Here is a 27978-nt window from a genome sequence, read left to right on the forward strand (position 1 = left end):
TAAGTCCAACCATGAAAATGACACAAGTCAGCCTCTTTCTTCCAGATCCACATGCTGTTGTCAAAATTGCCAAAATTAACATCGCAGCTGAAAAACAAGCAGCCTGTCTGCTCTGTGAGGTGTGTCAGCTATTCTCATCTCTGCTAGGATTTAAGTAAATTTAAGTAATTTGTCTGCAATTGGTTTATTTAATAACCAGAATTGAATATATGAAATCCCTTTTATGCTTGCACTGGGGACAGACAAACATGAAGAGCTGCGCAAACACTTTACTGCACTTGCAGAGTGGGGAACCTAAATGGCAGCAAATATTTGCTATCTTTCATCTGAATACTATATAAACAGAATATTTTCATTTAAATCCTGGATTAAGCCTCGTTCCAGGCTTAAATCCTGACTACATTGTCCATCCACATCACCAGCAGTGCCAGGCCCAGTGATCTTGGAGGGGCTCCAGTTTCTGCTGAGTAAGGTGTATTTATATTCTGATTCCAGCTGTTTTTAAGACAATCTTCTGAGCTCAGAATTCATATAGTCTGTCCTGATAGATATTGTCCACTGACATTATCAATGGGATGTGGATTTTTAGGAGAGCAGTCATGAGTTTTAAGTCTATCTAAAGGTCTCCTCCAGCTCAAACTCTATAAATTTCCCAAAAAGTCCTTAGAAGCTTCCCTCTACTTTGGACAAAGGAGATGCAAAAAATATATGTATTTTTTTTATTAAATCAACTCCAAATCACTTCCAAAACAACCATAAGCTCTTCCCTATGTTTACAAACATAAGGAAAAATATCAAGCTTTATTTTTTGAGAAGAAATCTTGAAATTCCCAATATCTAAAAGACTTTCAAAAAGATACCACTATTGACACACAATTCACAATGAAATTAATTTGATAATGAAATTAACTTGAAAATATTTTTAAAAAGGAAAAATACAAAAAGACTATAATAATTACAAAAATAGTCATGCTGCTTTACATGTATATTCATAATTTAGAGGTGCAAACGCTAACAAGTCAAACTATTGACTGAGATTAATACAGCTAATGCAATGACAGAAGAACCTGGTGTGGAGTCTTCTGGGTCATTGAAGAAGAATACATTCAGCATCACCAGATGTTCTACCCATCTGCAACGACATCTTCTGAGATGCTACAAAGGTCTGGGTATCTTCAAAGTCACACAATTCCTGGAGGACAAGATTCCTACAGCCGGCTCTCATTTTCTACACTTTCGATTGCACCGTTCTTCTTCTCAACTACTCCATTTGCATTGCTTGTTTCTTCTAAAACTACCACTAAACTTGACAGAGTTGTGTGAGGATCAAGCAGTTTCAGAAGAGGTATGTCCACCTTTCTCTCTTGAAACACACGGTTCTGAATTGTCATAGCTAACATAGAGTCTATGCCCAAAGATGAAAGTGGTGTATTCATGGTTAGTTCCTCGGGGTTCAGTCCAGTGAGGTCACTCACCAGGGAGGTGATGTAGTCTTCCGATTTGAGAAAGGCAGTATCTGGGACTTGAGTTTCCTCAGGGGTTTCAAGCTTGTTACTGACATGTTCTGACATAAGTGATATGAAGCGAGTTTTGAGTGAACTTATTCGAGTAAAAACATGATGATATAAAGTTTGAAAGTTCAATTTGACGACAGCTTGCTGTGGGTTATTCGTAAGTAAGCTTTTCCTGAGATACTCACGAATTTCATGCACTTGCAGAATGTCTATGCCCTTGGATCTCAGAATGCTCTGGATGTGGTTTTGATTGAGCAGAATGCCAAGATTCAAAGCACCCCAGTTAATGGATTGGCCTGAAAGCCCACGGTTCCTCCTGTAAAGGCAGAAGAGATCCAGGAAAGAGTTTGCAGCTGCATAGTTTGTCTGGGTGGCATTGCCCAGAAAGGAAGCAACAGAGGAGTAGCACACAAAGTAGTCAAGCTCCTGGCCTCTGGTAGCCCAATGAAGATTTAGAGTCCCTGCTACTTTTGGGCTCAGCACTTTCTCAAAGTCAGCCAAGGTCAGAACTTCAAGGTGGCCATCGTGTAAAGCAACAGCACCTTGAAATACACCTTTGATCGGACTCCCCACAAAGGTGTTTGCAATGGACTTGAAAGCTTTCTCAACATCACCGGTCAAAGTCACGTCACACTGCACAAACGCTACTTTGCTCCCTTTGTACTGCTGCTGCAAAGCCTTCATCTCTTCTTGCTTCTCATTGCTCAGAATTCTCCTGGAGAGTATTGCAATACACCCTCCTCCATTCTCGGCTATGAATTTCACCGTTTCAAAGCCGAGTCCAGTGAGCCCTCCCACTACTACATAAACAGCATTCTGCTTAAACAGCTGCTTCTGGGGTTCGTACAACGGTATGTCTGATAGCATGCTGATGTCCTTCTGCCTTCTCAGTACAGCAAGGGGGACAGAAGTGCACGTGAAATAGGACATCACAGAGTTTAGCCTTTCAAAGTTCTCCGCCTGCTGAAAAACGGAACCTGAGAGACGTCTAAACCGTTTCATATCCATGGAACTGACCCAGACATGTACAGTCTTCTGCAATTCCTTTAGAGGTGCTTTCTGGAAAACGCTGGCAAGGGTAAGGATGTGGAAGCTGATGTTTTCATGACCAATTTCACTGACATTCTGGATACATTCAGACTGTCGATTGCCACACACGATCACCACATCTTTAAGAAAGTACATGTGGGCCAGATCCTCCCAAGACAGTCTGTTGACAGGAGGAAGAACAACAAGGGCATTGCACAGGTTTATATACTGGAACCTATCAGGAGTGGGCCTCGCAAGGACTGTTCTCCAACCCATCTCTTCTGCTGCTGCACAAAGAACATGGCACAAAACCGATAATGGCTCTGTAGTAATAATCCCCAGTGTTCTGCCATGTTTCCCCTTGGGTAATCTCTGAGTGAAGATTTCCCAGGCAATGATGAAGTAGGACACACAAGGGACATTCTGGAAGAATGGGAATTTCTTTACATTGAAACAAACTATTCCTGGAATCCGAACCCTGGATGATGCAGCAGTGGGATAACATGAAACCACGTGATCTCCCACTTTCACTTTTTTCACATCAGTTCCTGTTGCTGTTACTGTGCCACTGAAATCAAGAGCTAAAAGTCTGTGTTTGTCTCCTGCTTGCGAGTTCCAATACAGTGTATTACCAAAGTTGCAACTAGAAACACTAATGGGAAAATAATCTTCTGAGTGGACACAAATTTTATCCACTTGAATTTCAACACTCTGTTTGTCAAGCTGAGTAGCAGTGCTGGTGGATAGTTCACCAGACAAGTCTTTCGCTGTGTACGGATCAGACGTGTACAAAGTGAACGTCTGTGACTTCTGGAGAGATCTTACAGGTTGGATGTAATCTGCATCTATAAAAGGTGTGTGTCTGATTTCAGACACATAAATTCTTCCTTGGCTGATGCAAACTTCTGGATAATCCCCACCTCTGCATTTGACAAGAACATCTACTAGCACTGAGATGTCCAGGGAACTGCAAGAGCTGAGGTCAATCAACTGAAATGTGATTTCTGGAACTTCAACAACGCAAGTTCTGGTCATGCCATACAGTACAAACCCACAGTTAACGTGGTCTACGTATCTCTCTGTTGTTCTGTAAGTGATCACTCTGACTGAACAGCGGGACATTTTCTCTCTTAATGCCACCACTACTTGGCGATAGGCTTCACAACACTTTGCCAACTGATCTACCACTTTGCTTGGGAAATCTTCATTTAACTTTTGAATTCCCCATAGGAAGAGAATTTCATCATAATCCTCAACCTCTGCTCTCATTTTATTCATTGTGCGGCCTTCCAAGAGGGCTTCCCAATCTTCATACATAACATATCTTGAAGCAGGATGCAAGTACTTTTTGAGCTGCTCAGCTATCCCAAATTTGTCTGCAAACACTAGGACTCTGGGCTTAACCCCCAGATGTCCAATTGTCTGTGAAAGAGAGACTTCCTTCCACTTGTTTTCAAACAGGAACTCGTTGTCTCTGGAAGACGCTTCTTTCATGAAAGTGATGGCAACGTGCTTGAGCTCAGCCAAAACAGAGCCATGTTTGTCCAAAAAGCATCCACAGACCTCTAGGCAGTTCCCAGTGGACTTGCTTGTTCTCATATATATCATCATTTCTTCCTCCAGCGGCCGGAGCACCACCAGGCTGCCTATCCCTGAAGGAAAACCTGCTCTGGACTGGAATGTCCTTGAGGTCAAGACAGCAGTCATCTGCAGAAAACAGTCCAGCAGCACTGGGTGGATACAGTAGCTGTACATCTCTCTGACGGTCTCCTTGTTCACCTTTACGCTTGTTATAGCTTCCTTTAGTTCCTGGCAATAATGCACATCACTGAGCTGCCTAAATATGGAGCCATACTGAAAGCCAACCTGAGACAGTGCTTCATAAACCTCCTCTCTGCTAATCACTGATCTGCACCTTTGATAGATGTCTTGGAAGGAGATGGTGCTTTCTTCTACCACAGCTTCAGGCCCCTTTGCCACTTGGCCGGCAGCATAAACTGCATTGGAGGAAGAGAGGATCTCAAAGGCTGTCACATCTTTTTGCAGACTCAGCTTGATACTCAACACTTGGGAACTCTGAGTGAGAACACAGGGTGCAGAAAAAACAATACTCAGCTGGCAAGTACTCAGAGGTACTTTAGGCCTTGAGCTGCTCATCACAGAGGCCAGACCAAGCTCTGCATAAAAAGCACCGGGGACTAAGGCCACCCCATTGTTCTTGTGCTCGTATAAGTATGGTGTTGTGTCCTGAGACAGCAGGCAGCCAAACTCCATGTTGTCACTGTTTATGCCATAAATCAAAGGATGACTGGCGCTGACACCTCTTTGGTTTGCTTGTTGACGGAAATCCAGATAAGCCATGAGTTTTTGGCGATCAAATTGATAGCGTGGAATGGCCACCGGAACACTTTGATACCCATTATAGAAGTGCTGCCACTTGGGATTATATCCCAGTTCAAACAGATTTCCTACCAAGGTGAGGAGCGTCTGATATTCTGCATCAGTTTCCAAAGAGGAGAACACCTTTGTGCCTTTTCCTAGAGTTTCCTTTATGCTTCGCTGCAATGCTCGGTGAGGACTTATTTCCACAAACACCACGTTTTCCCTGTCTCTAGCTGCACTTTGGATGGCTTGACTGAAAGCAACAGGCTCACGAGTATGCCGGGCCCAGAATTTGCCACGAGCAAAGTCATTTTCAGATGCAGCCACCCCTGTCAGCGTTGAAATCACTTCAATTTCCCCCTTCTGCTTTCCTAAAGGCTCTATCTTCTCCTCCAGCTCCTCAAGTATCATATCCATGCTGGGGCTGTGGTACGCAGCTGGGACATTTAAAACATGAAGGAAGATGTTTCTCTGTCTGAAAGCTTGAGCTAACTCTCTCTGGACAGTTTCCACTGAGTCTACATTCCCAGACAAGGTGCAGGAAACTGGGCTGTTGAAAGCAGCAATGCAGACCTTTCCCGAGTAGGGATGCAGACGTTCAGCAATCTCTTGAACGGGGATGTTTCCAACCACCAACATTCTGCCACTGGCAGTCTTTGCCTGCAGCCTGCTCCGGTGATAAATCACTTGGACTGCATCTGCCAGGGAAAGGTACCCAGCAATATGCGCAGCGGCAACTTCCCCCACCGAGTGGCCAACAACAGCAACAGGCTTAATGCCCCAGTACTTCAGGAGGGAAGCTACGGCAACCTGCAGGGTAAAAAGCAAGGGCTGGGAGAGCTCTGGCTTCAACAAATCCTGTGGGCTATGATCCCTTGCTGGCAGGACGCTGACGGCAGTGTGTTGCCGAAAAAGGTCTTCTATTTCCTTACACTTGTCTCTGAACACTGGCTCTGAGCTCAGCAGAGCCTCGCTGAACTCCTTCAGCGTTACGCCGTTGCCACAGAACACGAACACCAGCTGTGGTTCCACCTTGGACATGGCAGGGTCAGTGCTGGCTGACTTAAGCTCTTGCTGCAAGTGTTGGAGGGAATTTGTGACAAACGCTTTCCGGTACCTGTAGTTGGCATGGCTTCTTCTGCAGGCAGAGGTATAGGCCAGGCTTGGGAGAGTCACAGAGTTTCTTGTGCTCAGCTGCTCAGCTGTGTCAGCCATTGTCATCTGAAGGGACTTACTGGATGCTGCTGACAGCAGAAATAATTCAAGGGGCCTCTTAAAGGCAGGAAGAGGCTCTGGCTGCTTGACCTGCCTGACTACAATGTGAGCATTGGTTCCTCCAAACCCAAAGCAGTTGATGCCAGCTACTCTTCCATACTCACTGGATTCTTCCCAGGGCTCTACAGCTGTGGCAACAGCAAAGTTTAGTTTCTCTGTATCGATGCTGCTCATCTCCTTTGAGTAATGCAAGGATGGAACAATCTTTCCATGATGCATCATCAGAAGCACTTTGATTAACCCGGCTGCTCCGGCAGCTGATTCGGTGTGCCCAATATTTCCTTTCACTGAACCAATTTTCAGAATGGAAGCTCGGGAAGACCTGTTTTTACCAATGACATTACCTAAGCTTTCAGCCTCAATAGGATCTCCAGCAGCAGTTCCTGTACCGTGCGCTTCAATGTACTGCACAACTGAGGGATCGACACGACTTCCGTAAATGCTGCGCAGTAACTTCTCTTGCTCTGTTGGAGACGGTCTTGTGATCGGAGTCGTGGACCTACCGTTCTGATTTACTGCACTGATGTTTATCACACCCCAGATTTTGCTGTAGTCTTCCTTTGCCTGTTTCATAAAAATTAAATTATTTTTAATTAACTCATGCTCTCTCTGTGGAGGACAGAACAAAACAACACAACAAAGCCAAGAACAGACAGAGTATGATGCTAACTTCTAACTGTGTGACCCCTGTCCCATGGTAGGGGAAGAACATAAATATTTAATGCTCAAGAAACCCTTCATTAATCTTAAACATGAATTGGAAAATCTTCTCTGGAAAAGTAATTATTAGAGCTGAAGATACAAGATACAGGCAAGCAACCAGTCTTATTTTAGGCTGCTTCACAAGAAAGTTTACCTTTTTCAGTGGTTTGAGGAAAACAACACCGCAGCCTTCTCCCCTTCCATAGCCATCTGCTTTTTTGGAGAAGGGTTTGCTTATGCCCTCTGGAGAGATCATCTTTGCTTTACTGAGAGATACAAAGGTGCGGGGATCCATTATACAGTTCACCCCACCACAGATTGCTGCCTCACAGTCTCCTGTAGTAAAACAGAAACATACTCATGTTGAGATGGCCCAGGTGATAAACAGTAGCAATCCTAATTTCATTGTCCAGCGTCTCTTCAGACCCAGTACCTGATTTAATGGCTCGCAAGGCGTAGTGCAGAGCAAAAAGAAAAGATGAACAGGCAGTGTCAATAGTCAGGGACGGTCCAGTCAGATTAAATGTGAATGACACCCTGTTAGCAGCAATGCTCATGGCTGTTCCTGTACCATCATAATGGTTTATTGCACTCACTGCTGTGCTTGTTACGATTTCATAGTCTCGATTCATAAGTCCTGTAAAATATAAGATATGTGTCAAGTTAACCCAGGCCAACAATAGAGATGTACAGCTCTAAACCTGATGGTGTGTTTTGGTTTTCAGTTTTAATAGTAAACCATGTGGCATCAGTGCTTCTGTGATGAACCTTGGCCTGTGAGAGCAGTTGTGTCCTCTTTCTGTGAACACATATGCTCGAAGTACCTTGGATCCCCAAATGCATGGGCATGTGTGGAAAATGCAGCACCTCTATTCAGAGAGCAAGGAATAGTATCCTCTGTGGAGAAGGGCATGTCTCAGATTAAAAGGTAAACTAAAGAGTTTATCCCTATAGGTACATCAGCCTAACTCCCCCAGAAAACTCCTCTTTAAAGACACACAGATTACAGTAGCAATAATGTGCTGTTATTTTAGCATTGTTTTGTAAAATGTCCTTCCACAGGATCATCTCCTCCATAACTTTTCCTGGTACTGAGGTAAGCAGTTGGACAAGTACACCATGGTACCATTCTAATGCCTACAGGAGGATTTCCACTGGTTTAAAAGGATCTTAACCCCCACAACACCTTAACCAAGATTATACTGGAAACCAGTGTACTGGAAAAAAGTGTAGGCCTGTGCAGAAGCCCAGAAGATAAGGGGCTAATGTGTTCATCTCAAACACCGATAGCCAGAGAGCCATGGAGCCACACAGGGCCTGCTGGTAATAACCAAGAACTGTCGAAAGAACAAGATGTGACTGGAGAAGGGGGCCAGAAGGGGGCAGAGGTAGAGCAGCACTTTTCTGGGATAAACATCCTTGTTCTAGTCTGTTGAGACACAGTCCCAGAATCACAAAATCACTGAATCAATTAGGTTGGAAAAGACCTCTGAGATCATCAAGTCCAGCCTATGACCGAATACCACCACGTCAACTAGACCGTAGCACTTAAGTGCCATGCCCAGTCTTTCCTTAAACATCTCCAGGGATGGTGACTCCACTACCTCTCCAGCCCATTCCAATATCCAATCACCTTTTTTGTGAAGAATTTCTTCTTAATGTCCAACCTAAACTTCCCCTGGTGCAGCTTAAGACTATGTCCTCTTGTTCTGTCTCTAGTTGCCCGGGAGAAGAGACCAACCCCCACCAGGCTATACCCTCCTTTCAGGTAGTTGTAGAGAGCGATAAGATCACCCCTGAACCTCCTCTTCTCGAGACTAAACAACCTCAGCTCCCTCAGCCTCTCCTCATAGGACATGCCCTCAAGACCCTTCACCAGCTTTCCTGCCCTTCTCTGGATCTGCCTCAATGTACTTCCTGAATTGAGGGGCCCAGAACTGGACACAGTACTCAAGGTGTGGCCTCACCAGTGCCAAGTATAGGAGAAGAATCACTTTCCTAGACCTGCTGGCCACACTATTGTTGATACAGGCCAGGATACCATTGGCCTTCTTGGCCACCTGGACACAGCTGCTTCATGTTCAGCAACTTTGACCAGCACCTCCAGGGCCTTTTCCACTGGGCCACTTTCCAACCACTCTGTCCCCATCAACAAACAAAAGACAGCATCAGCACAGAAGTGGGCATGAACTGTTGACCAAAGGTCAATCTAGTGCAGGGGGGGATCAAGACCACCCAAGACTCACAAACCCTCCAACCCATTTCCAGAAAGATCTCAAAGAACGGACTGCTCATGATAACTACTTCACATGGAAAGCAAGAAACCTGTCTTCAGGGTGGGGAAACCTGTCTATAAAAAGGTACCCCCACCAAGCCTGGGGGGCACCCCCAGGACCCTGGATGCTGGAACCACAACTGGTGATCTCTTCATCTTTTCTTTTCTTTCTTTCTTTCTTTTTCTTTCTTTCTTTCTTTCTTCCTTTCATTCTTTCTTTCTTTTTCTCTCTTTCTCTCTCTCTTTCTCTCTTCCCCTCTTTAACTCATCTCTTCCTTTCTCTCTTCACTTTCACCCTACCCCTTTAACCAAAACCACTGCCATGTGCTTATATAGTAGGTCAGGGACTGACATACCAATTGCCATGCCAGCTTTGTAATTTACTAATAAAACTGTGGTTTTTTGCAGACTGGAGCATTTATGAATCTTGGGTGTTCCCTTCCCCTTAAGGGTGGGACATCACAGCCTGGCTTGGGACTATCATTCTCGGGAAGGGTTGGGGAGGCAGTTTAATTGTTTCCTGCTTCCACTTCAGTACCTGAAGACAGGAAGAGGAGCACCTAAAAGAGATACAGGAATTGTATCATGAACTTCTAGAGCCTAGTAATTCTCTCCAAAGATAACCAGGAGTAGCATAGCACAGTAGCCTTAGATCTCCAGTGCTGGACATATCTGGAAAGTTTATGAAGGAGTGCTCCAGTCTTTGGGAGGTTCCAACACACTTTCTTTGACATGAAATTTTCATCTTACCAACAAAAACACCTGTTTTGGTGCCACTGACAGCTTCTACAGGGACTCCTGCATCCTCCAGGGCTTTGTATGTGCATTCTATCAGTAACTTCTGCTGAGGATCCATGCGTTCAGCTTCCATGTTATTAATCCCAAACAGGTGGTTGTCAAAGGAATTAAATCTAAAATGCACAGACCAGAAAATAGTACAATATATATTTCCTTCTAGACTCACAGTACACATTTTTCGCAATTTCACAAAAAGCAAAGCAACAACTGTTGTTTAGGCCACAATCCCCATTTATGAAATTTAGGAAAAATGTGTCTAGGCCAAGGATGTTTGATGTCCCACCACAGAAGATGTGTTTTTATCAATGATTATACATTGCAGAGGTAAGAGCCCACTCCTAGACACTTTTATTTGCATGGTTATTCCACTAGTACCAACAGGACTCCTCAGATTATGAAATGTGCAGAATGAGTCTCCCTCTCCTGTAATGTGGTCTTAGCCAATGAGTTATAAACAAATATTGTCTTCTACCTTATTTTAAGCCAATACAGACCCATGCTTTACAGTTTACAACCAATAGCTAGAGCATCAGCTCAAGTGTTTCCAAGAGATACCCCTACTTCTCTAACAACAAATTCCAAATACTTTGTGTGTGTGTGTTTCTTTACAAACATCTTCAGAGTAGGCCCACGCTTACAAAAGACCAAGTCCAACCTTAATCTTGTACCCCAAGATCACATTTGTGTGGCCTTCTATCATCCCTTGATTTCAGTGCAGAATTCAATATCTAACATGGGACTAATCACTGAAGTAATTCTGTGCCCTACAATTCAACCCTACCGAGTGTTAATCCCAGGAGCCAATAAGATTTTTTTTGTGCATGTCAACTTCTCATTTCATTAAAGGTCTGCAGCCTGAGCATTTACAGTGAATGTAGAATTCAAATAAAAGACAAATCTGTTGACCATAATAATTTGCTATTCTTCCCATCAGTCACAGCCTCTGAACAGCTGTACCCATAGTCGAAGTACAACAAAAATCAGTGGCACAGGGCAGCAGCAGACTCACTCATCGAGAAGAGCAGCTCGCGTTGTACATATTTTTCCTGGCTTGTTATCATCTGGATCATACCACTCTTTGGCATTAAATCTCTCAGGGGGGATTTCCACTGTGCAGTTTTTGCCTTCCTCCAGCACTTTCCAGAAACTGTCAATTCCATCTCCTGTTGTCAAAGTTTTTAAAACAGATTAAATTATGGGCTCCCCCTCCCCTCGCAGACTCAGAAATGCACAATCAGCTACAAGGAACTCCCACAGGTAAATCTAGGTTGCTTACATAGAATTGCCAGAGAAAGAACAGATCATTCTTTAGTGAGAGGAAATTGAAAAGCATGACTGGTCCCTTCACTGTTTGTCTAAAAGCAAAGGAACCCCACAAAATCCTTAACCACCCTCTCTCCCCATTTCCCTACTGTCTCACTGCACCCACAGTACATACTGCTACAAAGCAGGAAGTTTTCTTTTAGGAAAACCCAACCTATCCATATTACAGGCACAGCTGGTGATACTCTTCGGCCCTCGATCTGTCCTGTCCATATGGATGCAGAGTCCTGCACCAATGCAGAGGCCCCCAGACAGTGCCCCTGCAGAAAGTTCAAATCATCCCAGACCCATCCAGTTCGTTTGTAGGAGTTTTATGTGCAGCTCAATGCCCCGCCCACTGCCAGCACTGCAGATCGGTCGGTCTGTCTGTCTGTCTGTCAGCAGACTAATTTGAACCAACTAGTTTCCACCACAGCACGACCTTTTAAAAAGATCCTACAAGTAGCAAAGCAACACATTCTACTAAGGGAGGAACATGTTGTTTTCCTCCATTTCAACACTAATTAATTACTCTGCTTTTCCATGTTCACTCACAGCCGGCTTTGCTTTTACCCCAAACTTACCTCCAGGAAAGTTACATCCTATTCCAACAATAGCAACTTCGTCTGCAGTCTCAATCTCCATCTTCTGGGCTGCACAATATAGGTGCACTGTCAGTCAGATCAAACAATTAGGCATTTCCCATTACATAAATCTTAGCTTAAAAGGTGAACTTCTCACAAACACATATACCACTTACACTTGTTCAAAGCTTCATTCATCTTGAATGAGCTATTGTTGGTTGTGATGACAACGACACTCCCCACAGGGGACCAGAGCTGTGCTGTATTTTTCTTGCTGTCCCTCCCTTCAGAGGAAAATCCCCGTTTAATTCCCCAAACTCCCTCATTCACAGACACTTCCTTTTTACTGTTTAACCTCTGCTACTCCTGCCAGTTGATCTGCTCTTGAGCCTTTCCTTAGATTAGTTCTGCGTTTCTTCTTCTCTACAGAAGTGGACAGTGCATTGGCCAAGTCAGACTTTCAGCTCTATTGTCTCTATCCTATTCACAAAGCACATCTCCCACACAGACTCTGCAAATTACCACCTTAAACCAGACCATGGAAACAGGCAACCAATGCCAAGCTGCTGAAGGAACAAAAGGTGCATCTTCCATGCTCCAGAAAAGTGCCTGAAAAGCAACACCTCATTCCCTGGATCCCAAGGTTGCCTAGCTTTTGTCTAAAGCAGCTTCATCTGCAGGCACAGGTTGACTCCCACAGACCATGCTGAGAGCCACATGATCTCACTGTTCCTGACAACGCACGCTCTCCAGGTAGCCCCACTACAGCCATACAAGTAACTGGCTTTCAGCTCATTTGCAGCTCCACAGGGAAAGATTTTTGTTGCAAAACGACTCACAATAATACATGAATTTTTTCAACCAATTAGATGGCCAAAAAAAATAATTCTTTGGGATCAAATTAAATACCCCAGTGTAGAATTGACAGATGATTATTTTTCCTTAATTCTGGGAAAGGAACTTGTCAGATAAAAATCAGCTCAACTGAACCAATTAGAACTCACTAGGATGCCCATCTCAGATGATACAAGTTTTCCTGGAGTTGCTTCAACTCACAAAGAGGAGAAGATGCCTTTTGAAAGGTTTTGGGGGGGATTCTTGGCAGTGGGATAGATTCTCATCTCAGTCATACCACAGAACATCCCAAAGAGCCCTTCTCAGTCACTGACTGACAGCAATGAAGCAAAGATGAGACTGTTTGACAGCCCCACATATTATTCAGTTATCATTTCTTGGAGATTTGTTTTGAAAGGTGAAATTAAGAATAACTGCTCAGGTTCACACTTTGAAAAATTTACTTCCCGGATCCATTAACTAAGACTGAAAAAGATAAAAAGACACCTAGCAAGAATAAGGAGATCAGAATCTGGCTCTCTAGGAGTAAATTCTATTTTACCAATAATACAAATTCTGAAATGCTATAACAATTGTTTCCTTTTAGTTCTTTCAAAATTGTCTATGATTTTTATGATTCTATTATTTCTTATTTTAATGTAATTGATAAGCTAAAGCTGCAAAGCCCAACAAAGATGCTTTTATCACAAAGGTACTTTTAAGCACTCTTCCTAAGTTAGCACTCAAATAGCAAATAATAGAAAAATAAGGATTTTCCAATCATAACATAAAACATGTCTTTGGCATCTAGAGAGTTATCCAGTGAGCCATGTAGCTCTTACCTTATAACATCCCAGCAGGGTGGAGTAATAGGCTGAGTCTCTGGAAGTAGTTTATATAGGATTCTGTGCGGTTTCTTATCCAAACATACATGCTAAATCATGACGAAATGCTAACGCCTTTTAAAGAAATGAAAGCAAATGCGACTAGTCAGTGACCCTGACTAACGTTCAAAACTACTTCCCTGAAGCAGTAAACTTGTAGGTTATCAGGTTTACACGAGGTCAAGAGTAATATCTCTGTCTTATCTAATGTTGTACAGTTAGTGCAACAATTACCTTGAGATACCTTGTTATGAACTATAGAATCACAAAACGGTTTGCAACGGTTTCCGTTGGAAAGAATCTTAAATATCTTTTAACTTCAAACCCCCTGCCATGGGTGAGGCACATTCCACTAGACCAGTTTGCTCAAAGCCCCATGCAGCCTGACCTTGAACACTTCCAGGGATAGGGCATCCACAGCTTCTCTGGGCAACTTGTAAAGAATTTCTTCTTAATACCTAATCTAAACCTACTCTCTTTCTGTTTAAAGCCATTGCCTCTTGTCCTATCACCCATGACTTTCCGAGAAGTCCCTCTCCAGCTTTCTTTTATGCCTCCTTAGGTACTGGCAGGCTGCTATAAGATCTCTCCAGAGCCTTCTTTTTCCAGGCTGAATACCCACAGATTTCTCAGCCAGTCTTCACAGGAGAGGTCCTCCAGCCCTCTGATCATCATCAAATAGCCCAGTAAAATTTTATGATCTTAAGAATATGATTTAAAAACTCTGTCTTTAAAATAACAACCAATATGGTTTGCTCTTAATATCAACAAATCTGAACTAATGTTTAAAGTTCATCTATTTGTTGGAGGTATCGTTTCTGAAAATTGAGCACAAACTCTCTTACAACCTGAGTTTCATGTTTGATTCCACAGCTGTATTCTTTCAGCAGGCAGGAGCATTTAAGTGTGCAAGCACAAAAAGCCTTGTCAAAAGACAAAAAGTCCCCAAAACATTTCTGACTACATCAGGACATTAAAAGCAATATTGAGCTTTCTTCCTAAAAATTGCCATCTTCTTAAAGGCCAGAGAAACAGTGGAATATCCAAAAGTAACCTCTGAAAGGATCAAGTCCAGTAGTCTGTACTAGATGCCTTTTTCACTCTCCCTCATCTGATGTCACCTCAAACTCACCAAACTCATCTCTCCCTTCTTCTGACTTCGTAATGGAAACACAGTGTTGCATTCATATATGGTTAACGTTTTCCCTGGAGAGTGGCTTAGCAATAACATCTCCCAGCTCCCTCAGCACCCCTGAGTGCATCCCATCAGGGCTCATGGATTTACGGGTGTTAAGTCTGTCTAGCCAATCTCTAACCCAACCCTCTATGACCAAAGGGAAGTCTTCCTTTCTCCAGCTGTCCTGGTTCCAGCCCAGATCAGCAGGAGGGGACATGGTAAAACACTGTGTTATTCTATACCATCTTATGCCATTACCAGGGGTGGGGGAAAGGGCCTCTCTTCTGAGTGGGGAGCGTGGCAGGCGTAGGATCTGTCTGCCACTGTTTTTCATTGTCCCAGGCTTGGTGAACTTTCCACATATAAACAACCCTCCCTTTGTACACTTTTGTTATTAATATTGTTGATGTTACTATTCATTTTCTTATTTCATTGCTGTTTTCAGTAAGTTTTCCTTATGTCAACCTGTGATTTTCACCTTTTGTGCCTCCAATTCTCAACTCCATCTCCCAGGCAGGGAGGGGGAGGGAAAGAGGGGCGAAGCAAGGGTGTGGTTTGGGAGGATCTTGGTGTGTCAAATTTTATTTCCTGCCCTTGTTGAGCTTAAAGAAGTTAATAACCCTTTATGAGAAGCCAAGAACCCTTTATTGCTGTGAAAGCTTTTAACTGGACACCATCTCTTCATGTCTGCTGCAATGTCAGTGAATCATCCACAACATGACCCACTGCCAGGCTATCCTACAAGTCTTCTTGCTATGTGTGGCTATGGGGATAGGGGTGCCTCTATAGTTTATTCCCAGACACAGGTCTATTCTTCTCTGCAATTATCTCTAGGTAAGAGAGGCTATCTTTTCCAGCTGGGCAAGTCCTTGACACTAATACATCAAAGGTCTACATGGCATCAAGTAACTTACCCCCTTTTTTCCGTTGACAGATTCCTCCTCTGTGAACAGCTCTTATTCTAACACGGTGCCAATCCATTCGAGGAAACTGAGACCTGAGCATGGGAGAATCTATTACTTTGGAGTCACACTAATTAAAACTGAGGTTTCAACAACTTAGAAGCTACAGGAAATAGCTTCTAAGGGCCCATCTCCCACACAGAAACTCAGAACTGACGTACCTGTCGCAGAACACCTGTGCATGGAAAAGGGACTCACCAGGATCCAACCTGCCCTAAATGCTGAGCACAGTAGGAGACATAGAACGCTGCTCAGAGCCTGGCTGGCTGCTTTATGCCCACAGCTGCCAAGCTTATCTGCTCAGGTTGCGAGAGAAGAAATACCTACAACTTTTCTTTACAAGTACTGGCAGGGAAGGAGAAAGTTGCTTCTTTCAAAGAAAGGCAAGGAGAAGAAGGGCCTGCCAGCTCGCTGGCTGGACATCTCTCCAGCACTGCCACATTTGAGCTTAATGTTCTTCTTCTCAGCCAGAAGCCACTAAAATCACTGTCACTTACCAGTGTCAAGTTCAAGTGAAATGGCATTTTGTTACACCCTGTGTCAAGGAAAATTAACCTACAAGGAATCATAATCTAATCTTTGACACATGCATATTTTTCTGCATGATCTAAAGAAACACCGACAAAAAACCCAAGGAGAATCAGAACCACCCCTTAGAACCTTCAAAATCACAGAGAAAATCCCATTCAGAGACAGATATCATGTTGCTTCAAAAGAAAGCACAAAGAAGATGAGACACACTTGACGCAATATGCTCCTAAGGGAGAATTACCTCACTTATCCTTCAGCAGGGCACTCCCCACCATGGTTATGATATCTCACATGACAAGAACTCTCTGAGAGGGGAATCACAAAGGGAGACAGGTAATTACAGATGTTCAAGAAGACTTTGTGATAGAAACAGTAATATACTGCTGTAAACGTCTTCTGCACAGAGTTGCTCTGCCTGCCTTTTGAGGTTCTGTTCCACATCAAATAAGTCCTCACTAGTCACAAAGAATGGGTTGGTTTGTTGTTCTTCTGCTTATTGACTCTTTTTTTTTTTTCAAACTTTGCCCATTCACAATAATACATGATACATCAAAGGGACTTGAAATAGTTCTTGTCAATTTGTCTCTCCCTAAAAACTTGTCCCTATAATCCTGTAACCTTAGAATGAGCCAGAAGAATCTGGACAGCTGAACTTTTGCTTTACTGTCAGAGAAGTCCCTTAGAACACAGTATTCTTTTAAACAGACTTTATGGAAATGGCAGACAGGCATGTGAACCACGAGAAGGGAGTTTGCTGTAGATTTAAGTACTAAATCTAGCATGCATAAATTGAAACCCCTTCGACTAGAACTGCCCACCCACACTAGATGGTGACAGTATAAGCATTTGCTTCTGTGGCAGATGAGTGTCTAAGATCCTTTAACAGTTTAGGAACAGGTAGGGCCAGACAAGCAGACTTACATGTTTGCAGCAGCAACAGAAGATAATACTCTGATAGGTACATCCATAATAAACATAGATAAATGCCAGGAGAGCCTAGATTTCCTAAGAAGGAGATAACTTTTCTGATATCTTGTTGGCACAGAAACACCGGAGTAGATGGGCAATGATTACATGAGTTGGAAGAAAATTTCCCTCTCAAGGAAGTATAAAATTTACCTTCCAGTAAATGAAGTTAAAGGAAATTTCAAAGGTCATCCCTTCCATAGATAACTGAATAAATGCTTGCATTAATCCCTGCAAGATCCTTCTTGTGTATTTGAGCTCTAACAAATCAAAGTTCAGTTTGTGCTCAGATCAGTATTCTCTGACATGTAAATATTCAAAACAATAAGGTAGTGTTTAAAATAAAAACTAAATAAAAACTATGAACAAAGCTCAAAACAGATATTGGCTGATCAAAGCAGGAGTGATAGATACTGTAGTTTTACTCTGTGGTTTTTCTCCATAAATAATGTGCACTTACAGTTCCTGAAGATGTCGAGACCTGACTGACCAATTTATGAGGCAGCTTATAAACATGTACAGAGGAAATAAGCAGCCTATAAAGATAACAGACTCTCTATTAATATCACACTGATTAAAGAGGTAAACCTTTTGTGGTTCTATGGAAGTCAGTGGGGAAATCATTTATGTACCTTAAAGAAAGTGAAATGTTATGGACACTTTGGAAGGATGTACAAGTACAAAACTGATTAGGTTCTCCAGCAGCTTCACATTACATCAGAATCATTGCATTCCAGGGTATTATGTAGTCCTCATGGAAAACCTCATGGTTCTGAAATCATGGTGGAGACAGGAATTTTTCTTTACATCAGCTTGGAAAGAAATATTCCTGGAGCTAAAGTAACAAAAACTGACAGCTCACCTTGCCTCTCTACACGTATCCTACACTGATAAGATGAAACTCTGTCCATCGCAGTAATATACAGCCAGTTTCTATCCACAGTATCACCCAGACAGTGAAAAGACTTGGGCAACTTCATTCTTCCTAAAAATGAAAAAAATGAAAAATCAAATGAACACAGACACCAGTCTCATCACGCAGCAGAGGAGCAGCAGCCACTCATCCTGCCAGCACTGAGAAGGTGGCAGTTTCAGTGTCACTGTGTGCTCCCAAAGAGAAGGAAAAGCAGGCCCTCAACATGAATAAACATCTGCTAGTTCCGGGTCCTGGTGCCAGAACAGCTTCTGGGTTTTCTTTAGAATCTTATATTCTAAACAGACAAGTCAACCTAGAGGAAACCAGGAATTCACCTCCCATTGAGCTGCCCTCATCACAACCTCACCCTCATTATTCCTTTGTGGACATTTTCCTGAAGGCCCCAGGTAACGTGACTCTTTCTTGCACACCTGTTAGTGAAGGCACAGAGGGCACATATCTTCCACATGACAGCCCCCAGCTTGACAATTAGACTGCTCTCTTTGCATTCAGGGGTTTGAGGCACTGCATCTGCCAAGTCATCTGCAGTCAGGTAACCTCAGGGCCACAGGCTCTCACTGCCTCGCACAGGTAACAAGGTCCTATTGTTTCAGCCAGGCATGCAAACACAGGCAGTAGCTAAGCAGCCCACAGAGTACTCCTGCCTCATCCAAATACGGGAAGAATAGGGTAGGATAGGATAGGATAGGATAGGATCAGAGACAACTTCCCTATCGCTGTCAGGTTCTATGATGGGCACTGTAAAGATCAGGTTAGTCAAATTTCCTTCAGATATGGCACAGGCATACCCAATGCTGCATTATGGTGGAAAAAATGGGATAAAAGACTTCTTGATGCCACGGGTTTTTTTATTCCAGGGTCCACTGCATCTCACACAATTGACATAGCACTTTCCATGGGCAACCTGGATACAGAAATGCCCCTCTGTCCTGGCATTCCAAAGAGTGAGGCAGAAATAAGCCATCTTAGCTCTGACCGAGAATTTGAAAGTGCAAATATCCTTGTCCTGGGAAAGGATTAGGACCAACTGTCACAAATTGTAGCAAGAGAAATTCCAGGAAGATACTATCACAGACAAAACTTGTTTAGTCCTTCAGAGAATTTCCATGACTTTAATTTATTTGCCGATTAACAATCTCTTAGTTACAGATTCTGGTATTGAGGGAGACTGAAAAAGCCAACCAACCCTCAAGAAAAAAATCTACTTCCCTTCTGACACCTCTTCCCCCCACTGACCTTTTTGCTCCTCAGTCCCCTCACCCCCAGGCCATGCTCAGCCCCTTTGCTGAGGCAGTGGCCAGTGCAAGAGACTGGGGACAGCACACGAGTGCTGGTTCCTTCACTGACAGCAGCTCCTCCAGGCTGCATCTCTCAGCTCCTGCTCCAGCAGCACCTTGACTCCAGCCCCTGCCCAGGTGTTCCCTTCTCTCTTCTCTCCTTCTGCTCCAGTGTGCACTTTTCCCATCCTTCTCTTCCCACCCTGGCCTTGTTTCTCCTTTTTCTTGGTGTTTACCACCCTCACTGCTTTATGTGGGCTTGAGTTGGACAGTGTACTTGTGCTAGACACGTTCTGACACGACCTAGAGATGAGGCCACTGGGGATATTAGAAATTAATTGATTGTATTGCTGGGTCCCCACACAGCTTGCAAAGATGCAAGTACAACCTATTAGCTATCCCTCGCAGCTCTCTTCCAGGCATGTCAGGTATATACCAGCTTTTCTTGTCACCATTTCTTTAGCATTGGGAAACACAAAATGTGGCACTCAACCTAAAGGCATTGACCTGTCTCCCATGTATTGGGTAGCTCCTGCCTCTAGGCCAGTTTTTGCCTGCTGACTATTACCAGAGCTTGTCTCCAGCTCCAGAGGAGCCAGAAAGAAACTGGATAGGACAAGTGGTCAGATTTTACTTCCTGCTCTTGTTGAGCTTAAAGAAGTTAATAACCCTTTATGAGAAGCCAAGAACCCTTTATTGCTGTGAAAGCTTTTAACTGGACACCATCTCTTCATGTCTGCTGCAATGTCAGTGAATCATCCACAACATGACCCACTGCCAGGCTATCCTACAAGTCTTCTTGCTATGTGTGGCTATGGGGATAGGGGTGCCTCTATAGTTTATTCCCAGACACAGGTCTATTCTTCTCTGCAATTATCTCTAGGTAAGAGAGGCTATCTTTTCCAGCTGGGCAAGTCCTTGACACTAATACATCAAAGGTCTACATGGCATCAAGTAACTTACCCCCTTTTTTCCGTTGACAGATTCCTCCTCTGTGAACAGCTCTTATTCTAACACGGTGCCAATCCATTCGAGGAAACTGAGACCTGAGCATGGGAGAATCTATTACTTTGGAGTCACACTAATTAAAACTGAGGTTTCAACAACTTAGAAGCTACAGGAAATAGCTTCTAAGGGCCCATCTCCCACACAGAAACTCAGAACTGACGTACCTGTCGCAGAACACCTGTGCATGGAAAAGGGACTCACCAGGATCCAACCTGCCCTAAATGCTGAGCACAGTAGGAGACATAGAACGCTGCTCAGAGCCTGGCTGGCTGCTTTATGCCCACAGCTGCCAAGCTTATCTGCTCAGGTTGCGAGAGAAGAAATACCTACAACTTTTCTTTACAAGTACTGGCAGGGAAGGAGAAAGTTGCTTCTTTCAAAGAAAGGCAAGGAGAAGAAGGGCCTGCCTGGGACGTATTAGCTCACTGGCTGGACATCTCTCCAGCACTGCCACATCTGAGCTGTTCTTCTCAGCCAGAAGCCACTCAAATCACTGTCACTTACCAGTGTCAAGAACACCAGGCTGCAGAGTATTTTTTGGACTTGGAAGTATCCTTTCTATCATTGCTACTGCACAAAGCTCTGATGTATCACACCAGTGATATTCTTGTGACTTGCCAATGGCAATCACTAACCCTTGTTTCAAAGTCTTTTAGTTCAGCTCTCACTCCCCTGTTTTGTAAACCTGTTTACCAAAAGAGCAAACATGGCATGATATACATCATCAATGTCTGTGTTTTGCTCTTTGATGGAAGAACAGCCCTTAGTGGTGAAGTAATGACTGAAGGAGATTCGGGGGAGACAAGAAACAGAAGCCTAGGTTTTCTGATTGCTGGTACCATGTGGGAGCTGCCTTGCAGGCTCCTCTGGTACCATAGGCTGGCTGAGGCTATCCTGTGGGCACTGACCGGTGTGAGGGCCACGCTGGGCACACAGCACAGCACACCTTCACTGCCATGTGATCTCCTTAACTCTTCAATGTGCAATGGTCTCCTGCTCAGGATCACTACCTACACCTCATCTCTCACCTTTTAATTCTGCAGCCTGTTTCTTACGAAGCTAGTTCTGTACTTAATATAGTAACATCAGTCTAATTAATTCCATTATATACTGTGGAAGTCCCTTCCCTAGGCCTGTTCTCTGTTCATATACCCAAGGATCACATTAATCCTGTTTATTATAGGGAGTTCAAAGCACTAGATCCCAAGCAGTAGCTCCAAATTTACTTGTAATCCCAGCTTTCCACTACTTGTGAGCTTTCATGAGACAACCGTGCATGACACAGCCTTGATGCCAGCTGTGTTCTATCCTCCTGCTGTAACTCACTCTTCCCCTTGCAACAAGCTCAACACTCACCTGACTCCCCAGAGTTTGTTCAGCTCATTATACACAGAAAATCACTTTCTTTTTGCAAGATTACAGTGTTATGGAAAACGAGGGGCCAGGAGACGGGAGGACATGGATACCCGAGACCGGGCGGAGCGCGTCGCGTCCGGAGAAGCCTGGTCTGCCCACCTGCCCGTCCCGTCATGACGAGGGAGGGCTCCGGCCGCGCCCTTAACGGAAAACCGCGCGTTGCTTCCGCGGCTCGAGGGTGCAGAGGGCGGCTCTCCAGTCCTCTCCGTTCCGCTTTTTTTCCTCTCCCACTCGCTCCCTCTCTTCTCCTCCGGCGCCGGCAGAGCACACACCGGCGGCCCCCGGCGTGGGACGCGCCCGCGGCGAGGAGCTGCTGCCGGCAGCCCGCGCCCCCGCCTCGCCCATGGCGGGTCCGGGGGACCCCGCGGAGCGCTGCTCCTGCCGCAACACCGACTGCCTGGAGCGGCCGCTGCGGCGGCTCTTCGAAGGGCTGGCGAGCGGCGTGGCCGCCTGCCCCTGGCCCTTCGTGCTGGTGCCGCTGCTGCTGTCGGGCGGGCTGGGCGCCGGCTTCCTCTTCCTGCCGCAGCGGCAGGCGAACGACATCGAGGAGCAGTTCACGCCGACGGGGGGGCCCGCCAAGGCCGAGCGCGACTTGGTGCGGCGGCACTTCCCCACCAACGACTCGCAGCGCTTCTCCGCCCCCCGCCTGCCCACCGAGGGCGCCTACGCCGCCCTCATCGCCGTGGCGACCAACGGCACCTCGGTGCTGGACCCGACGGCGTGGGAAGAGGTGCTGCGGCTGGACAAGACCGTGCGCGACCCCGACTACGAGCGGCTCTGCGCCCGCAGCGACGGCAGCTGCGCCAGCCCCAACCCGCTGCTGTCGCCGAGGGGCGATGAGCGACCGCCCGTCTCGGGGAGCCTCCAGTTCCCCGTCAACGGCAGCGTCTTCCTGGGGGCCGCGCTGGGCGGCGTGGACGCGGACGGCGGGCGGCTGCTGTCGGCGCGGGCCCTGAAGCTGGTGTATTACCTGCGGGAGGACGGCCCCGAGGCGGAGGACAGCCGGCAGTGGCTGCACAGCTTCCTGCGGAACATCTCGTCGAAGCTGAGGGAGTTGCACCTCAGCTCCATTCAGGTAACGCAGGGGCGGGTACGGCCGTGCGGAGCCGCCGAGCCCCGAAATGTCCGGGCAGCCCCGTCGTGGAAAGGAAAGGAGACGGTGCGGGGAGAAGGCGGGTGGCCTGCGGCTTGCGAGGGCCACGGCACTGCTTTAGTGCCAGCGTGATGTTTAGCCTTGCCTGTGCGTGTGTACAAAGACCAAAGAGAAAAAAATGTGCTTCATCGTTTCTTTCCTTGTTCTTTTAATGGCAGGTGACTTACTTTACGTCGCTGTCCAGACAACAGGAGTTTGAAGGAAATACCAAGAGCGTGATCCCGCTCTTCTCCATAACGTATTTCTTGACAATAAACTTTGCAATCTTCTCTTGCTTAAGGTAAAATGCCTTCTAAGCTATGGCTCAATGAGCAGTGACTTCTGCTCTTCTTTACCTGCCTCGGTTTCTGCTCTGGTTTCTGCTTCTGGTCGAGTGAAAGCATTCTTGAAGCTGCAGACTGTGACATTTCATAACAGGCAAAATGTATTTCTTTGCTCTTTCTTGTCTACCTGGGCATGTTTCCCAACTGCTTAGATGGGGTTCATGATAAGTAGCAGATGAAGACCTGAACAAGCATTCAGAGCTTAGTTAAGGTTCAGGTGGATGAGCACTAGCCTCATAGATTACTGCAAATCTGGGTACAGCTCTAAGTGTTCTGCTTGATAGAAGAGTTAGAGCCTTATCTGCTGTCCACAGAGAACTTCACCTGCCCTTTCTTTGTGGTATTGGAAGGTGAGCTGTACAGCAGTGTTTGTGTACTGTATTGAGAAAAAAAGGTCTGCTTGCATGGTGGGCTGTCTGGTTTAGCACTTGCATCAAGCATCATGCCCATTAGAACATTTCTTGGGGAATCCTTGAGCCAGCCCTCAGGGGTGTCTTGGCAAAAAGCTGGTAGCCAATCTGCCTGCAGAGAAAGTTTCTCTGTGTGGCATTACTGCCTGGGAGGTGCTTCTGTATTACACTGATGTGATACACCAAGAACCCACGTAAAAGCAAAGAGCTTCTAAAAATTCCTCATTTTTTGGGTCACCCTAAGTCTAGTCTCACTGATAGAGCTAATGTATCTTCATTTTGCATCTCTGTTGTTATTGATGCAAAGAGCAGTACACATCTTTACTCTTCTGAATATAGCTGGCCAGTGGTAATAATGCATTAGCACCTCCTAGAGAAATTAACCTTCTCCAATGCTGACACCTGGGAGCCCTCCTAGCAACTTTCGTAAGGAGTTCTCTTCAGACAGGGTATCATTGGTACCTGTGCACTTGTCATGCCAAACACCTTGGTGAAACATTTGACACGTAATGAAGATATTCCTTGAAATATTTTCAGACTCAGCTGTATAAGAAATAATGTCTGGCTTGCCTGCTGTGGAGTGGTTTCTGCCGGCTTAGCTGTGTTTAGCAGCTTTGGATTGATGCTCTTCTGTGGAGCGCCGTTTGTGGTCACTGTAGCAAACGCACCGTTCCTGATTCTGGGTAAGTAGAAAAGTGAGTCTGAATCAAAGACAAGCAAAGTTAAAACAACCTAATGGTGTCAGTCTTTTATGATGTGAGCATCAGATCATACAACATTCTGTGCTGCAGTGAGGGGAGCAGATACCTGGAGGTGCAGCCTCCTTAGAGCTCCTACAGGCAGGTGAGCCCCTCAGCTCAGCTCAGCTGTGTTCTGGAGCAAGGGCAGCTTTTCCCAGAAAACAATGCCTGCTCTAGTTCCAGTGCTCTGGTGTGAAAACTATAAATGAGAGAGTGGTAAGATTAATACTTCTGGCACTGTTCTAGTGTCCCTGTAGCCATGATGATTAATCCTCTGCAGTATAATGACTGTGTACTAACCAGTCTCATTCAGCTACACAAGTGATGCACCATTTGTGCAAGCAGCTCCCCACAAAAACCCAAGGAAGTTGATATCATTACATCACTCTTGCACAGACTGCTTGACAGGCAGTGCTGAACTTTCCAAATGCCCTTTGATAATGTTGCTGCAAGTAAATTACTTCTTTTAAAATCCTTATCTGCTCTCCTATGGGATAAATTCATGTGAAGTTTGCTTGGGCTTGGTCTCATGCTGAGGAAAGCTCGTGGAATTTCCAGGTTGATAGAGGCTGTGCATCATCTTAGCTGTCTAATGCAAATGCTCCTTAGGGCACGCATCATTTCTTTGTTTCCTGCATAATTCCAATGCATTTTGTATTTGTTTTTGTTTGCTCATCAATTGCAGCGGCTCTGAAGAGGGTCAGAAAAACCCTTTTGTATACCTGGGAAAGGGCTGAAGCCCTTCAGGTCTTCAGAAATAACATGTAGACTTTTGTCCTCCTTGCATTAAAGCAAACAACTTCTCAGTACATCAGATGATTTGCTTTGTACTTGCCTGCTTTCTGGAAGCAGCATGGCTCACTGCCATCCACTAGTACCTTTTCAAATTTCAGCTCACTTACACTGGTATCTTAGCAAAACCCCCAAGCCCAGTATCCAGTCTTTCTGGCAGAGTTTAGGAGGATTCTGGTGGGTAATATTTGTGAGTGGATCAGTATAAATGTGAAGAAAAATTAATAATGAATTGTGAATAAGTGCTGAAAGAGAAACTGGAGAGAAGTGGAGGGCAAAGAGCGTAAAAAAGTGAGCCACTGGAAAATGGGGATCGCGACTGTTCTCCGTTTGTGCTGATGGCAGAGCAAGAAATTATTGGTCTAAGTTGCTGCAGTGATGAAGGAGATTCCAGGGATAATGGAGGACACTTCCAGTGGTAAGGATAGCTGAGCTTCAGAATACATAATGCTTTGGAATGTGTGTTGTCTGCATCAGTGGACATGTGGACAGCAGATACAAGAACTTTTCAGAGATGGAGTAGGTGTGCTCAGACTTTCAGCAGAGTAGGGTAAGGGATCAACAACCCATCAGGTCACCAGGAGTTTCTGAAAGGTACTACGTTTAGCTACACACACAGGATCTGTTTTCCTGATTCTCTTGTAACTTGTATCACCACTAAAGCAATATTAATAGCCCAACTTTCTTTTTCAAAATTTTATGTGGACTTAGATGTGATTAATGTTGTAGTTTTGTTGGGTGTTAGTGGAAGCTGCCATTTGCAATGCAGAGTTACCCTTTTCTCCTCTTGCAGGGGTTGGCGTTGATGACATGTTCATCATGATCGCTTCCTGGGAACAAAGTTCAAGGAAAAAAGAGAAATCCAGTGTTAAATCTCTGCTGGCTGAGACTTACTCAGAGGCAGCACTTTCTGTGACCATCACCACTCTCACGGATGTTTTGGCCTTCTTCATTGGCACCTGGACTGCTTTTCCCTCCGTGAGAGCTTTCTGCCTCTATACAGGCACTGCTTTTGTCTTCTGCTATGTATATACCCTGACCTTCTTTGGGGCAGTTCTTGTATTAAATCATAAAAGGGAGCAAGGAAACCGACACTGGCTGACTTGTATGCGTGTGGGAGTAGATAAAGATCAGGCTGAGAACTCCTGCTTGTACAACGCTTGCTGTGTCGGCAGCTGTTCCAGGCAGTCCTCTGAGCCAGAAGGGGAACATCCAATGAGCATATTCTTTAAAGAGTATTATGGGCCTTTTTTTACAAATAAATGGGTCAAGCTACTCGTGGTGTTGCTGTACGGAGCGTATTTGGGTGGCAGTGTTTATGGGTGTACTCAGATCAGGGAAGGCATCGATCTTCGAAATCTGGCTAATGATGACTCTTACGTTATTCCATACTATGATGATGATGAGAAATACTTCTCGACGTATGGACCCAGGGTCATGGTTGTCATTCCTGAGAGGGTAGATTACTGGAATGAGGCGGTTCGTCGTGGCATTGAGAGCTGTGCACAGAATTTGGAGAACATTTCCTACGTTGATAAGAACCTCTCAGAGTCCTGGCTGAGAGTATACACAGTACTCGCTGAAAGCAGTTCGATAAATATAAACGATAAGACTCAATTCTTTAATAACTTACCTGTACTGTTCAGCATTCGTTCCAGTTTTGCGTGGGACTTAAACAAGACTCAGGATGAAATAGAAGCTTCACGTTTCTTCCTCCAGACAGTGAACGTGACCTCAGCCGTTGATGAGAAGAATCTTCTCAATCAGTTAAGAGAGACAGCCAGGCAGTGCAGTATTCCACTGAAGGTGTATCACCCGGCATTCATCTACTACGACCAGTACCTGGTAATAGTGCAGAACACCGTTCAGAACGTTGCCGTTGCTGCCGGGGCAATGCTCGTTGTCTCCCTTCTGCTCATTCCCAACCCGTTGTGCTGCCTGTGGGTGACTTTTGCAATAGCTTCTGTTATAGTTGGTGTGACGGGTTTCATGTCGTTCTGGAACGTCAATCTCGATTCCATATCCATGATCAACCTGGTCATTTGTATAGGGTTTTCGGTAGATTTTTCTGCTCATATTTCCTATGCCTTTGTTACGAGTGGAGAGTCATCAGCCAATAAAAGGGCAATCGAAGCGCTGTCCCTGCTCGGTTACCCGGTATTACAAGGTGCAGTTTCTACTATATTAGGAGTTGTTGTCCTGGCTGCAGCAAAAACCTACATCTTTAGGACCTTTTTCAAGATCATGTTTCTTGTCATTTTGTTTGGCGCTCTTCATGGTCTTGTTTTCATTCCAGTGTTTTTAACATTTTTTGGAAAATTTGGCACATCACCTCACAATGCCAAATCCAACAACCGATCACCTCACAATACCATGTCTGAAAAGCTAGAGAATAGGTTTAGAAATGATAAAGACTGTCCGTGAATAAATTAGACATAAAATATTATATATTTATTATATGCAAGTTCCAAATGCAGTGACTGTCAGGGAATATATGACATGAAGAAAATAAAGGAGAGAAAAATAAATACATCAGGGAAAAAAAAGGCTTCATCAAAGCCAGGCAAGAAAAATAACATAAGAAAACGCACAGGATGGATTTGCATTTTCTTATCTTTGTGTGTTCTTGACTACCACCTTAATGTTGTTAATTTTCTTTTTTGTGTTACTTGTTTACTGAATGTATTAAAATTATTATAAACACTGA

At 44.7% G+C, this 27978-nt stretch overlaps 2 protein-coding genes across 6 annotated transcripts; one reads left to right on the top strand and one right to left on the bottom strand.

The window, feature by feature from the left end:
• Positions 1 to 705: 705 nt before the first annotated feature.
• Positions 706 to 22519, bottom strand: LOC113986044 (highly reducing polyketide synthase cm3B-like). Of its 5 annotated transcripts, none has more exons than XM_039380751.1 (10): positions 21953 to 22519; positions 20393 to 20475; positions 15671 to 18200; positions 13538 to 13654; positions 11862 to 11930; positions 10985 to 11138; positions 9928 to 10088; positions 7336 to 7539; positions 7057 to 7238; positions 706 to 6764 (listed from the first exon to the last, which is right to left on the bottom strand). In XM_039380751.1, the coding sequence occupies exons 5-10, from the start codon at positions 11920 to 11922 to the stop codon at positions 1209 to 1211; spliced, it is 6318 nt and encodes a 2105-aa protein (XP_039236685.1). In that variant the 5' UTR covers positions 11923 to 11930; positions 13538 to 13654; positions 15671 to 18200; positions 20393 to 20475; positions 21953 to 22519; the 3' UTR covers positions 706 to 1208. The 5 variants fall into 5 exon arrangements, with proteins under 5 accessions (XP_039236685.1, XP_039236684.1, XP_039236683.1 ...); XM_039380750.1 differs by having other exon boundaries at positions 21794 to 22519; XM_039380749.1 differs by having other exon boundaries at positions 15671 to 15753; positions 18078 to 18200; positions 20393 to 22519.
• Positions 22048 to 27978, top strand: PTCHD3 (patched domain containing 3). The gene is made up of 4 exons (XM_027717424.2): positions 22048 to 22928; positions 23165 to 23286; positions 24277 to 24422; positions 26065 to 27978. Exons 1-4 carry the CDS (start codon positions 22197 to 22199, stop codon positions 27693 to 27695), a joined length of 2631 nt encoding a protein of 876 aa, XP_027573225.2. The 5' UTR covers positions 22048 to 22196; the 3' UTR covers positions 27696 to 27978.

Source organism: Pipra filicauda, unplaced genomic scaffold (assembly GCF_003945595.2).
Source record: "Pipra filicauda isolate LSUMZ 115617 unplaced genomic scaffold, ASM394559v2 scaffold1_size10287979_pilon, whole genome shotgun sequence".
NCBI lineage: Eukaryota > Metazoa > Chordata > Aves > Passeriformes > Pipridae > Pipra > Pipra filicauda.

Bases quoted from the DNA above. Each gene is read 5' to 3' on its own strand.
- LOC113986044 (XM_039380751.1), bottom strand. From the start codon at position 11,922: ATGGAGATTGAGACTGCAGACGAAGTTGCTATTGTTGGAATAGGATGT. The intron at 11,139-11,861 runs GTAAGTTTGGGG...CTTTGACAACAG, and splicing joins AGGATGTAACTTTCCTGGAG to GAGATGGAATTGACAGTTTC. The intron at 6,765-7,056 runs GTAAACTTTCTT...TTTATGAAACAG, and splicing joins TCCTCAAACCACTGAAAAAG to GCAAAGGAAGACTACAGCAA.
- PTCHD3 (XM_027717424.2), top strand. From the start codon at position 22,197: ATGGCGGGTCCGGGGGACCCCGCGGAGCGCTGCTCCTGCCGCAACACC. The intron at 23,287-24,276 runs GTAAAATGCCTT...AAATATTTTCAG, and splicing joins GCAATCTTCTCTTGCTTAAG to ACTCAGCTGTATAAGAAATA. The intron at 24,423-26,064 runs GTAAGTAGAAAA...CTCCTCTTGCAG, and splicing joins CGCACCGTTCCTGATTCTGG to GGGTTGGCGTTGATGACATG.